Source organism: Cebus imitator, unplaced genomic scaffold (assembly GCF_001604975.1).
Source record: "Cebus imitator isolate Cc_AM_T3 unplaced genomic scaffold, Cebus_imitator-1.0 Scaffold65, whole genome shotgun sequence".
NCBI classification, from domain to species: domain Eukaryota; kingdom Metazoa; phylum Chordata; class Mammalia; order Primates; family Cebidae; genus Cebus; species Cebus imitator.
In genome coordinates, this window is record NW_016107380.1 from 5,483,406 (window position 1) to 5,498,358 (window position 14,953).

Sequence of the window (14,953 nt, forward strand, 5' to 3'; positions counted from 1 at the left end):
AAAAAAAAAAAAAAAAAAAAAACCTAAACAAGAAGAGGTTTTCATGAGGTTTTCATTCATTTTCAAGAGGACTCTCAGGAGTCCACCTCACAGGATAGGCTTTTTCTGTTTCTCTTTCTCATTTTCATAAAATTGTTTTTCAGATTGTATCAAAGCCCACGTGCCCGCAACTTCTACTCCCTCATCTTCCCCCAGAGACACACAGATTAAGCTTCTAAAATATCTGAAACCAGCTATCAAGTCCACCCAAATCTTGTCTTCTCCACACTAAACCTCTTCATGCTCCTCCAAATGTTCTCTGCCAAATAAGGTTTCACTTGTGTTCTTCTGCTTAGAATGTGGCCTCAAGAGTGGTCGATATTAACAAGTGATTCCTAACTTGGATCACATTCTCAGGTCAAATGAGCTTAGTTGGTTGTCACAGCACATTCTATGCTGACTCACCTTGAAACCCCTAATTCTCATTCACAAGGACAGCAATTAAGCTGTTTTCATTCACGATGTCTTGGTGCAATTGATTTCTGAGACCCCAGTTAGACCTTAATGTTTTTCCCTATTCAGTTTGTTCTTTTCCAAAGTGGCTTCGAGTTGCAGCCTGTGAAGAACTTTGAGAATTCTGATTCATCCAGTGTAATGACTCCCTCTTTTACCTTCATGCCACTGAAGATTTTTAAAATATATTTCAAACCTTTTTATTTAAGCCTCCCTGAAATTTTGCCTATATTCTTTCAAAAGGATTTTTTTTTTTTCAAAATCATGTGATATACCCAGGAAAGCCCAGAATTAGAGTTTACATACAATTTATTTTTTACTTAAAGTGATAAAAACTAAGAAGTTCTAAAAATGTGCCTAAAGTTAGGAGGCAGCAGGGGGTGGTAAAAGGAAGACTCACAGCCCACCAAGTTGCTTAAGTTAATAAGATTTAGTAAGCCCTTGAAAACATGGCATTGCAATTTAGAATATTCCAGGGTTAAAGAAAAAAAAAAGAGAGGGAGAAGCTAAATGGAAAATCTACACAATACTAGACAAAAAGGAACAAAAGTGGCAGATCAAAACAAATTCTCATCCATGTTTATGGTTGGCCCAATGACCCTGGAGAAAAGCAAAAGCTTTTAATAACATTATTGATAATGTTTAAAAGATTCAAATGCTGCTGTGTATTAAAATATACATTATCTAATTCCAATCTGCTAGGCGAAAAAGAGCTGTTTCTATTTCATAAGTTTTATCTCTTAAAAAGTATTAGGAACCTTTCTGAACTCAAAAAGCTAACTATGAAGTAGTTCATACCGACATGAAAAGACATCTGACAGATGCCCCCGTGGTTTATCCATGACCACACTAAACAAACCCATGCCGGTTTCAACTTCACAGCGCTTGTCTCTTAGAGGTCAACCGCTTTAAAAAGTCTGTGTGTTTACATAGTCATCACCTTTTGATTGCCAGAATTAGACCCATTATGTTTGGTGTAAAACACAAACCCAAAAAATGTATTCAAGCAAATCTGACTTTTCTTACTCAATCAAATTTCTTTTTTCTTCCTAATCTTGCTCTGGAAATAAAAGATAGTTATCCACTCATCAATCTAATCGTGGAATAAAAAACAAAACAAAATCTTTCCAATTTACCATCAATTTTTATTATATAGAACCTTAGATGTTGAATGTATAAAGGATTTGAATTGGTATGAACAAAATCCTTATTTGTGTGGGCTTAGCTAGGTACCTATGAATTAGTGTCTGATCACAAATGTTCAATGAAATAATGCTGTATACAGAGAAATTCTGTTGCCTATACGAAAATCCTATTATTTTCTATGGTTATTTCCTAGTCCAATCAAATTTCTGTCTGAGTCTTTAAACAGCCAGTATTTAAAATGTTAACTATTTGCCCATTCAATGCCAAAGTGGTCTGTCAATTTCTATTATCCCATTGCATTCAGTCAAAGCCATACCTGCATCCCTGCCAAAGCATGTTGGGCCAGTTTCACATTCTTGGATTCCAAAGCCAACTGGAGAGGCAGCAGGCATTTCTCCCTGGCAAACAGAAAAATAAGGACAACATGTGAGCTCAGCAAAGCTGGCAGTCAAGTGATATAAGCCTTATGTACATCCACCCCCAAATGACACTACACACATACACAAAAATTATAACCAATAATAAAAATGCACATGGGCTTAAGAGAAAACACAGCAAATAAGCTGTGCAGAAATGGCCCATCAACCCCTTGCCTTCTTGGTATGGCTACAGGAAGAGCAAACACAATGACCTTCACTAATTAGTACCTGGTACACTCATTAGCACACACTGGGACCCCAGCCAGTCTGTGAATCTGCCTTGTTCTTTCCCAAATTAACAGCAGTGCTCACACCCAGCACACCTTTGGTGAACAACTCTAGAAAGCACCATTAAATAGATTTCTATGTTTTGCTTCTACCTCTTCCTTACCTGGAAATTATATGCATCACCATCAGCATTCTGTCTCATCAATATACACCAAAATTCTATTAGTTTGTCAATTCCTCCCCAACTCGAAGTATTCTACAATAATTTGTAAATTTAACATTTGCTTTACAGTCTCCATCAAGAAGTAGATCTTGTGACAGGTTCTTAATAAGCATGTTTCCAAGACAGAAATACAAATGAACCATCAATAGCATTGGCTGATGACAGGTGCCTGGATGCAACATTACCTAGTGTCNAAAAAAAAAAAAAAACCCCACCCAATACCCAAAAACCAAAACAAACAAACAAAAAACCACGGAGAGCTACTTGGATATTTTAAAGCTTAAAAAAACAAAAACAAAACAAACAAAAAAAAAACACAGCTTTGAAATAGGAATAAACCAAAAGAGTTACAAAGACAAAAATATCTGTTAGAAGCATCTGCTCTAAATAATTAAACAACAGACCAACAATTTTAATCAACCCATTATTTCCCTATGGTGTCACTAGCACAAAAATAAAATGTGACTTCATTTTACCAGGTTTCTCTGCCCCCACTTAAACCAGAGCAGCCCCATTCCTATCTGTTTTATATTTTCGGCATAAACTGAAAGATACATTGACTTTAGAGTGTGAAAGCTACTGCATTAGACTACAGGATTTCATCGTTGGAGAAATAAAGGTTACTGTCATAGAACACAATGAAACACAAATTACAACTCTGACTTCTCCCTGTCCACTCTGCAGCTCTGCTGCTTTTCCATAAAATTCTTCTATCAACAGCTCCACAACCAATGAAGTGAGACTCACACATTCTTTAATATACCAGCCACACAGACTACAAAAACAGACTATCAGGAAAAATGTTTGCCTTCCTAATCCTCACCTTTCCCCTCATCAACCCAATGTTAACAATATTCATTTTTATGGTGACAACACTACAGCCATTTTTCATTAGATTCATCCTTTGACAGATGGATAAATTACCCAGCTGTGTTACATCCAGTTGGGTGGCTGTAACTTTGTCACTGTTATAACTGTAACAAGCTGACAATAAGATAAGGCAAACACTCTGGTGCAGTCAATTACTGCAGGAATAGCTGATTTTTTTTTTTCTAATTTTGTTTCTTCTGTTCAATGATAACCAGTTTAAGAGCTTAGAAAAATTAAATGGAGGCACGAAGGTAGAGTGGGAAGTGGAAACCATGGGCAGATGGTATGCTAACAGAAGCAGCACAGAACTTCATCTGTAAACCCTTGGAACGATCAAATTTCCACTAGGATTAATCCACTGTGAAAGAACGTTCAACTTGGATTTGGAGTCAGATTGGCCAATGAAAGGGCATAATAGAAGGAAAAAAGCATGGAGGTCCAAAAGTCTTACAGCCTAATAGCGCAGGGAAGAGAAAAATCTATCCAGTAGCTAAGGGCTAAAAATGTATAAGTATTTACACATTACTCATTGGGTACCCAAGGAGATTGGATGCCATGTCCAGCAACAACAAGGACCCTTTTGGAAATGCTCAACCTGTTGACTCTGGAAAGCAGCAATATATTCACCTATCCATATTACTCTGCCATTTGCAGTATTAGATTGAAATCCTTATTCCACTTTCTCACCTGCTTATACATTCTCATGCGTGATACCATTGACCTGAGCCAGGTTGCTGACAAATGCCAGGATCTCCAGATTGCACCACCACCAGGGGACATCACTGCACTGTTCCCATGCAAGCCATGGTCACCAGGCAGGACTGGTAGAGGAAGGTGGTTCAACTAGGTTTTGTCTGAGTTGACAGATATGGGTGTTTAGTAGAAAGAACATGGGCTGTGGAATCACACAGATGTGAATTCAAATGCTAAGCACTGATAAGTTTTGCAGTCTCAATTGGGATACTAAATTCTGTGGGTCTTAGCTCCCATATCCATAAAATGGGCATTTTAAGACCAATCCTGCAGAGTTGGAGTATAATATATAGTTAACATGTAGATGATACACATATCGGAGATTGTCAAACTGTTTTGGTAAAGAACCCCATAATAAATATTTTTGACCAGGCATTCCAAATGGTCTCTGTCCTAACTATTCAACTCTGCTAAAGCACAAAAGCAGTAACAGACAATTAGTAAACCAATAAGTATGATTATGTGCTAATAAAACTTTATATACAAAAACAGGCAAAAAGCCAGACTTGGTCTACAGGCTGTGGTTTGCCCAGCATTGATATAGACAAAGTGCCCAGCACAGATCATGATGATCTTCAGCATGGGACAAGCAAATCAAATCTTTTTATGTATCCAGAAAGATTTTGCACAGGACAGCAGCTAACTGTCCCAGGAAGGTCATAGCAGAGGCAAGCACAGCATCGAGATCTTCCTTATAAAATAAATGCTTTGGGGAAATATCACTACAGACAAAGATTTCATCTGGATATTAAACCAAGGCACTCCATCATTCAACCATCCATCCAATCATCCATTCAAACAACATTTGAGTGCCTCCTGTGTGCCAGGCAGCATGCTGAGACTTAGGGAAGGGTCAGCAAGGACCAAGTTCACAACAGGCACCTGCTTTCATTAGTATTCATGGGACAAAGAGAGAAAAAAGAAAATTAGCACTTATTATTTCTCTCATCTTAACTGTCACTACAACCTTCTTACCCTTATTCTAAATTTTAGAAAATTGAGGTTCAGAAAGGTTTTGTAGCCTGTCCAAGGCCACACAGTTAATACGTGTTGGAAACAACTCAAACTCAAATTCATCTGATTCCCAAGAACAAGTTCCTTCCAACTTCCTTTGGTCTCATAAGATCAGAGAAAAGCTAGAATAGATGTGTTCCTTAACTCATTTTAGTTCTTACACACACACACACACACACACACACACACATATACACAATCTGGCAAAGGACCCTCTTCCCAGGGGAGGGTGCCTATCATTTCAGGGAATCCACAGGTCCCCAAACCTCAACTCTACATGGATCCCAAGTTAGGAATCCTTGCCTTTGGGGGAAAAGAACTCTGTTCAACATGCAAGGTCTGTATCAGGTAAGAGGGCAGTGTAACCTGGCTGGGGTTCTGCTAGGACAGGCTTGGAAGAGATGCTACACTGAGCCCTGGGCAGCTATGCATGTGTGTGTGTTTGCGTGCACATAGGTATATGCATATATATGTAGGTGTAGGTTACTACAAACATCTTATATTGAAATGAGGAACAGTGTTTAAGAAAATGTCTACAATGTCAATAGTGCTTTTCATTGCAAAGTAGCTTCTTCTTACTGTATCTTCAACGACAGCATTTGCTAAAATAGATATTTAAAATGAAATGCTTAACAACAGGTTTTTTTTTTTTTTTTTGCTAGTAACTACTAGTAAGGAAAAAAGTGTACCCACTAGTCTAATGCTTTTAAACAGGTAACAAAAATAAACATGAGGCTGGGTGGAGTGGCTCACGCCTGTAATCCAGCACTTTAGGAGGCTGAGCCAGGTGGGTCACAAGGTCAGGAGTTTGAGACCAGCCTGACCAACATGGTGAAACCCTGTCTCTACTAAAACCACAAAAATTGGCTAGGTGTGGTGTCACGTGCCTGTAATCCCAGCTACTTAGGAGGCTGAGGCAGGAGAATCGCTTGAACATGGGAGGTGGAGGTTGCAGTGAGCTGAGATCAAGCCACGGCACTCCAACTTGGGCAATGGAGTGAGACTCCATCTCAAAAATAAATAAATAAATGTGAGTGAGAACGATTTACTGTAGTAGTAACACACAATTGATAGGACAATAAGAATCTGTATCAAAGGCCTCTCATCCCCTCAGACCTAGCAGCCCCCTAGAGTATCACAGGCCTCAGATCCTGACTTCAACTGGAAATGAACCCATGTGCAAAAGGAGGAAATTCATGGGGCGTGACTAATTTTGCTGCTTCCTCTGTGATATCCTAAGAACACTCCTACCTTCATTTTTTTCTAAAAGTGATTTTAATGAAAGAGAAAACAGGCCTGCTAATTGGGTCTCAGGATGAAATTCATAATGAATAAATATTATAATGAAATTTATAATTTGTAATGAAAATGCAACATGACACACACTGTATTGGAATAAATCCCCTTTGCACACACTGTATTGGAATAAATCATCTTTTGATCTTTCTAGATGCTGCCTCATCGGGAAAAGGGAATAGCAAAAACCAGCATTTGATTACATTAAGTGATTATTTTTTTATGCACGGGCACATGAAAATTTATTCTTGCTTAATTAAAGGCAGTGTCCCCAGGTTCCGTGTCCTGACATGCCATTATTTCTTAAAGAAGAAGAATTAGCAGTGCTGCACATGCATGCAGAAGGCATCATCTGCACTGTGATACTACATCTGGTCATGTCAGTGAGACTCAACCTACTTTCTTAACTGCACTGTCATGGTTAATAGACCAGCTTTATTATGCTGACAGGTAACAGTGGACAGAGGGAAATTAAAACAGGTGAACAACGGAAGAGTTAGGATTTACCAATAATTATCTTTCAATACAAGCACAAATGTGAACTTTTGAAAAAAATATTTCCATAAGTTATTAGGGTACAGGTGGTATGTGGTTACATGAGCAAGTTCTTTGGTGGTGATCTGTGAGATCCTGGTGCACCCATGACCCAAGCAGTATACACTGCACCATATTTGTAGTCTTTTATCCCTCGCCCCCTCCCATCTTTCCCTCCAAGTCCCCAAAGTCCATTATATCATTCTTATGCTTTTGCATCCTCATAACTTAGCTCCCACATACCAGTGAGAACATACAATATTGTTTTCCATTCCTGAGTTACTTCACTTAGAATAATAGTCTCTAACCTCATCCAGGTCATTGCAAATGCTGTTAATTCATTCCTTTTTATGAGTAGTATTCCATCATATATATGTATATATATATCCATCATATATCTACGTGTGTGTGTGTGTGTGTGTGTGTGTGTGTGTGTGTGTATGTATATCAGTTTCTTTATCCACTTGTTGATTGATGGGCATTTGGGTTGGTTCCACCATTTTGCAGTTGGGAATTGAGCTGCTATAAACATGAGTGTGCAAGTATCTTTTTCGAATAAAGACTTATTTTCCTCTGGGTAGAGACCCAGTAGTGGGATAACTGGATCAAATGGTAATTCTACTTTTAGTTCTTCAAGGAATCTTTGTACTGGTTTCCACAGTGGCTGTACTAGTTTACATTTCCACCAGCAATGTAGAAGTGTTCCCTGATCACCACCAAAAAAACATCTACTGTTTTTTGATTTTTTGATTATGGCCATTCTTGCAGGAGTAAGGTGGTATCACATTGTGGTTTTGATTTCCTTAATCCATCTTGAGTTGATTTTTGTATAAGGTAAGAGACGAGGATCCGATTTCATTCTCCTACATGTGGCTGGCCAATTATCCCAGCACCATTTGTTGAAAAGGGTGCCCTTTCCCCACTTTATGTTTTTGCTGGCTTTGTTAAAGATCAGTTGGTTGTAAGTACTTGGGTTTATTTCTGGGTTCTCTGTTCTGTTCCATTGGTCTATGTGCCTATTTTTATATCAATACCACACTGTTTTGGTGACTATGGCCTTATAGTGTAGTTTGAAGTCAGGTAGTGTGATGCCTCCAGATTTGTTCTTTTTGTGGGCTTTTTGGTTCCATATGAATTTTAGAATTGTTTTTTCTAACTCTATGAAGAATGGTAGTGGTATTTTGATGGGGACTGTGTTGAATTTGTAGATTGTTTTTGGCAGTATGGTCATGATCAAGTGGGTTTCATACCAGGGATGCAGGGATTATTTAACATACACAAATCAATAAATGTGATATACCACATAAACAGAATTTAAAGCAAAATCATATGATCATCTCAATAGATGCAGAAAAAGCATTCAACAAAATCTAGCATCCCTTTATGACTAAAACCCTAAGCAAAACTAGCATATAGGGGACATAACTTAATGTAATAAAAGCCATCAATGACAAACCCACAGCCAACATAAAGCTGAATGGGAAAAGTTGAAAGCATTGCCTCTGAGAATGGGAACAAGATAAGGATGCCCACTCTCACCACTCCTCTTCAACATAGTACTGGAAGTCCAAGCCAGAGGAATCAGACAAGATGATTTGCATTTGGATGCAAGTAAACAGGAAGTCAAACTGTCCCTGTTTGCTGATGATATGATAATTTACCTTCAAAACCCTAAGGACTCCTCCAGAAAGCTCCTAGAACTGATAAAAGAATTCAGCAGTTTCCGGATACAAGATTAATGTACACAAATCAGTAGCTCTTCTATACACGAACAGCGACCAAGTGGAGAATCAAATCGAGAACTCAATCCCTTTTAAAATAGCTGCAAAAAAATAAAATACTTAGGAATATACCTAACAAAGGAGCTGAAAGACCTCTACAAGGAAAACTACAAAACACTGCTGAAAGAAATCACAGATGACACAAACAAATGGAAACACATCCCATGCTCATGGATGGGTAGAATCAATACTGTGAAAACGTGAACTTTAAGTAACACCAAATACATTCCTGAATGTTAGGGCAATTCCTCTTTGGTGCCCTGGGTGAGAAGAAGCATAAAGGTATCTTACATTTCTGAGGTCTGCTTATACCCTAAAATTCTAGGATTCTGTGACCTAAGCTATTTATCAAATAACTTTCTGAATTTCTTCACATCATAATCATAGCTCTGGTTGAAATGGCTTAGATGTGGCTTAACTATGCAGAGTAACATGCTACACATGACTTCTGAAGGTAAACATTTAATTGTCAACCAAACTGAAACTAAGAGAGATTAGGTTACTTGTCCAAGGTCATATATTTGCAAATGACAGAGCATGATTCAGACTTAGACCATCTCTTTTCTTTTTTAAAAATATTAAATAGACACAGGGTTTTGCTATGTTGCCTAGGCTGGTCTCAAACTCCTGGCCTCAAACAATCCTCCTGCCTCAGCCTTCCAAAGTGCTGTGATTACAAGCATGCGCTACCATGCCTAGGCTGGACCATTTGTTTTGAAAATCTGTCCTCAAGCCTACGCCACAATGCCTACGTGGATAGCCAGCTCCCACCAACTATGTGTAGGGCACATTGCTTTAAAGTGGCAGTTCAAAGGTCCACTATGTTAAGAGTAGGGCCAGGCATCAAACAAGTAATGTGAACTCTTATTTCGAGTGATAATTCATGAAGCAATGCATTATGTTGACAGTTGGTGTATAGTTATGAGAAGGTGTATGCAGTTTGGATATGTGGAAAAAATCTGTCTTTGGAACTAGCTGCTGAGTTCAAGCCACAGCCAGCACCTTTCCCGGTAGTCAAGACGTTTCCTAATTTGCATATGAAACATTTTCCACCCTCACTGTTTGACAATCAGGTTGTTAGTATTCATGTTAACGAATATGGATCCTGTAAATTTAAACAGTTTACACCAACACTGATGAATTTTCATTGATTAAGCTTTTGCCAGAGCCAATTCCATTGAGCCAACTGGAACTAAATTTGATTCCTTAATTGATTTTCTCTATAGCGCCGTTAAAATGTTTCCATTTCATTTCTATTTTAATGAAATTATTTTTTATCAGTATCAATCCTTTTCTATTTCAAAACAAAGATTGGATTCACCCTTCGAGCACTGTTTCAGGCCCTAGGGATATAGCTGTGAACATAAAATTCCTTTTCTTCTGCAGCCTTTTAAGGTTTTTTAGCAAGCCTATTGCAATTATTAAGTTGAGCATATGAAATTGGCATTTGTGAAGGTCAAAAGACATTGAATATTGGCAATTTCGTATGATCCAATCTAGTAGAAACAATTCTAAATCATATAAAATGGTTATGTCCATACTTTACCTCAAGATACCAACTTTTATTGTCCACGATTTTCTTATAAAAAGCACATGAAAAACCCTAACAAGCAGAAAAAAATGAGCATTAACATATAGCAATGCAAATCAATTAGGGCATTATTTAAGAAAGAGCTCAGCTCACTGCTGGCAGTGGGTATGTATTTCCAGATAGTGGCATGGGAGAATTTTTTATACTTTCCATTTGTACCAATTTTATTAAAATAACTCTAGAGTATACTTGCATAATCTGAAGAAATATTTTTTAAGCTTGACTGATGTAAGGAGAGTGGCAGTTGAGTCACGGAAGTGCCATTATTAAAACCTGCAGCATGCCAGTCACCGTGCTAAGAGCTCAGACACATGACCCCACTAACTCTCACAACCACTCAGTAAGGAGGGACCAATACAGTCATGTGCCACACGACGGTGTTTCCGTCAGTGACAGACCACGGTGGTCCCTTAAGATGATAACAGAGTTGAAAACTTCCTATCACCTAGGAAATTTCCCATCATAACTGTCCTGATATCATGCAACACTATACTCATGTTTGTGATGATGACGGTATAAACGAATCAACTGTGCCACCCATTGTATAAAAGCATAGCACATACAATTAGGTACAGTGCTTCACATTGGATAATAAACAACCATGTTACTCGTTTATATATTTACTATATTTTTTTATTATTTTACAGCATACTCCTACTTACAAAGAAAACAGTTAGCTGTAAAATGGCCTAAGGCAGGTCCTTCCGGAGGTATTCCAGAAGGCGGCATTGGTACCATAGATGACAGCTGCATGCATGTTACTGAACCTGAAGACCTTCCAGTGGAACAAGATGTGGAGGAGGAAGACAGTAACACTGGTGATCCTGACCCTGTGTAGGTCTAGGCTAATGTGGGTGTGTATGTTGTTCTTAACAAAAGGCTTAAAAATTAAAAATAAAGCTTATAGGCTGGGCGCAGTGGCTCACGTCTGTAATCCCAGTACTGGGCGCGGTGGCTCACGCCTGTAATCCCAGTACTTTGGGAGGTGGAGGTGGGTGGATCACCTGAGGTGGGGAGTTCGAGACCAGCCTGACCAACATGGATAAACCCCATCTCTACTAAAAATGCAAAATTAGCTGGTCATGGTGGCACATGCTTATAATTCCAGCCACTCAGGAGGCTGAGGCAGAATTGCTTGAACCTGAGAGGTGGAGGTTGCAGTGAGCTGAGATTGTGCCATTGCATTCCAGCCCAGGCAACAAGAGCGAAACTCCATTTCATACATACATACATACATACATACATAAATCTTATAGAATAAGGATATAAAGTATTTTTGTACAACTGACAATCTGTCTTAAGCAAAGTGTTATTTCAAAATAAGTTAAAAAATTAAAATGTTTGTAAGATAAAAATGTCACAGTAAGCCAAACTTAACTTATGATTGAAGAAAGAACGTTTAAAAAATAAAGCTAGTGTAGCCTAAGTGTGCAGTGTTTATAAAGGCTGTAGCAGTGCACAGAAATGTCCTCGGCATTCACATTTGCTCACCCTTCTGTCACTGACTCACCCAGAGCAACTTGCAGTCCTGCAAACTCCGTTTGTGGTAAGTGCCCTATGCAGGTGCACCATTTTTTAGTCTTCCATATCTCATTTTTACTGTACCTGTTCTATGTCTAGTTACACAAACACTTTCCATTGTGTTACAACTGTCTACAGTATTCCTGCATAACATGCTGTAAAGGATGCCTGGGAGCAAAGGCCTATAGCCTAGGTGTATAGCAGACTGCATCATCTCGGTTTGTATAAGCACGCTCTATGATGTTTACACAATAATGATCTCGCCTAATGACACATTTCTCAGGACTATCCCCATCGTTAAGCCATACATGACTGCATTATCCACATTTATTGATGAGGGATAGAGGGAAAGAGAAGAAAATCACTCCTGGACAAGAGGTAGGACAGGCACTGGACCCCCGAGCTCAGGCCTTGGCACTATGAGGCCTTAATGGTGACCATTTGTCAATCTCAAACTACATTAGAAGAACTAAATATTTACACACAGCAAGCCTGTGAAGAAATTTCTTTACAAAGACATTCCTTTCTTTCTGTCTGCTGTCAATCCATTTGAATATTTCCTCACATTATCTCCCACATGTCAATTTTACAACTTCCCACCGTGAAATGCTGTACGCTGCTCCTCACCCCCATAGACACACTTAACTCCTCACAGAGTCACTTCTCATGGCACCGTGGACAGCGCCTGCTCTTTCAGGTTTTCATAGGAAGCATTTTGTCAATATATATCAAGAAATTAAAATATTGGTATGCTTTGAACTAGGAGTTCCTCTTCTAGGAGCCTTCTCTGAGGAAATAATCATAGATACAGCAGTTTTCTATGTAAGATTTTTACTGTAGCATTATGAATAATGTAACTGATGTTAAAGAAATCATGGTACAGCTATAGAATGGAATAATACATAATCACTAAAAGTATTCTAAAGTTTTTCTGACACAGGAAAATACTTTGAAAATGTTATACAAAAATATGAGACTATCATGCAGTTATATACTACACACAAATGTCCTCTTGCATAAAAACTTGCACAAACATACAGTGGAGGGAGGGAGGGATAAATAAAATCTCCCCCACACTCTGGACTATGTCTTTGCTTTTGGGGAATGTGGATGATTTTGGTTTTATTGTTTGTATGTTTCTACATTTTAAAGATTTTCAAGAGTAAAACATGTTACCTTTAGAATTAGGGAAAAGGTGGCCAGGTGCAGTGGCTTACATCTGTAATCCCAGCATTGTGGGAGGTCGAGGCGGGCAGATCACCTGAGGTCCGGAGTTCAAGACCAGCCTGGCCAATATGGTGAGATCCCGAGTCTACTAAAAATACAAAAATTAGCCGGGTGTGGTGGCAGGCGCCTGTAGTTCCAGCTACTCGGGAGGCTGAGGTAGGAGCACTGCTTGAACCCGGGAGGCAGAGGTTGCAGCGAGCTGAGATCTCGCCACTGCACTCCAGCCTGGGTGACAGCGAGACTCCGTCTCAAAAAAAAAAAAAAAAAAGACGATGATATTGTCCCGCTACTTTTCTCTTGTTCCGCAAAATTCAAGTGTTTGCGTTAGGGACCTCTGCTGCTGTTTCCGTTCGCCACTCCTTGGCAGAGGGACACTGCTCCTGCTGGAGAGTCCAGGCAGAGTGCTAACTCCACATTGCCGGACTGCCAGCTGGAACATTTTCATCATGAAAAAAATCATTAAGGAACAAAATGCAATGTTCCATGATCCAGGGCAGGGCAGGGCAGAGCAGAGCAATTTCCACCAGCATCTTTCATGCTGTCAGTATATCCATACTCTAAGGCTGAAAGCTTGATTGTAGGAAAACATGTCACAGAAGGAAAGAAGCAAGGCTAATTAAGTAGACTGATTTTAAATGACACACTTGGCTAAGATAACTGTATTTTATGATCACAAGCCTCATTTTAGTCAGGAAGGCTTTAGGGAGAGAAAGTAATTCAAGAGATGTTTGAAAGATAAGGACATTTTTGTAGAGGGAAGAAAAGAAGAAGCTATTCCAGGAACATGGGTCAGTTATTGATAAATTGGAAAGCGTGGTGACTGTATAGAGGAGATTAAGTTAGCACAGAGGAATTCAGGAAGGATGACATTGAGGCCATTAAAGGAAATGGCCTCATTTGCATTGCAATGCTTACCATAACCTCTGCCTCCCAGGTTCAAGAGATTCTCCTCCCTCAGCCTCCAGAGTAGTTGGAATTACAGGTGCCTGCCACCACACCTGGCTAATTTTTTGTATTTTTAGTAGAGACGGGGTTTCACCATGTTGTCCAGGCTGGTCTCAAACTCCTGACCTCAGGTGATCCACCCACCTCCCAAAGTGCTGGGATTACAGGTGTGAGCCACCGCACCCAGCCCCATCATCTTTTTTATATGCTAATAACCTTGTACAACTCTAGAGCTACCTGTTGAAAAAATGACAACACTATGGCATAAGTATCTTTTAGAAACATCTATGTAACAAGACAGGTAACTTAAAAGCAAAACAAAAGAAATAATTTTGAGAAAAAAACTGATTTCATATTCTCTTTGAGACTCACTGGCCTATTAAAGCTCACAAATAATGCATAAATAGATGTATTATAATTTCTTATAAATCAAGTGCCATGACAGCAAAATGGTTGGCCAAAGTTAACAGTTTTCTAAAAAATAAAAATTTCCAGGTATAGTGTCAAAATGCCTTATGAAACCAGTCCAGTACCAGTTAACACAACAGTAAGAATAATGTACTTCTCACAAATGGATTAATTAGGCCTTCCTAAATGACTAATCCATTTGTCAGAAGTATGTAAGAGTTTCAGTAATAAATAGAGCATTGCTTTAATAAATATTTAGCCTACTACATGGCCAGGCGCGGTATGAAATGTTAGACACATAACTATAAATGAGATACACAGTTCCTGTCCACGTGGAACCCATAGTCTAGGGGAGGTAATAGACATGTGATAATACGGAAACATAGGTACAAGGTAATAAACGCTTGTATTAATGTACACACAACCAACTACAGAAATATAATTGGGTGTGGGAGAGATTTTGTCTAGAAAAATGCAAGTGTCTTCATAAAAAGGTGATAACTCA

At 38.9% G+C, this 14,953-nt stretch overlaps 1 protein-coding gene across 3 annotated transcripts in view; it reads right to left on the reverse strand.

Annotated features, from left to right (window-relative positions):
* ARFGEF3 (ARFGEF family member 3) overlaps nt 1–14,953 on the reverse strand; it is a 176,530-nt gene that overhangs the window by 129,874 nt on the left and 31,703 nt on the right. For all 3 annotated transcript variants that reach the window (XM_017530437.2, XM_017530435.2, XM_017530436.2), the window contains one exon: nt 1,955–2,036. In XM_017530437.2, the coding sequence (XP_017385926.1) occupies nt 1,955–2,036 (82 nt within the window). The remainder of the gene's footprint in view (nt 1–1,954; nt 2,037–14,953) is intronic.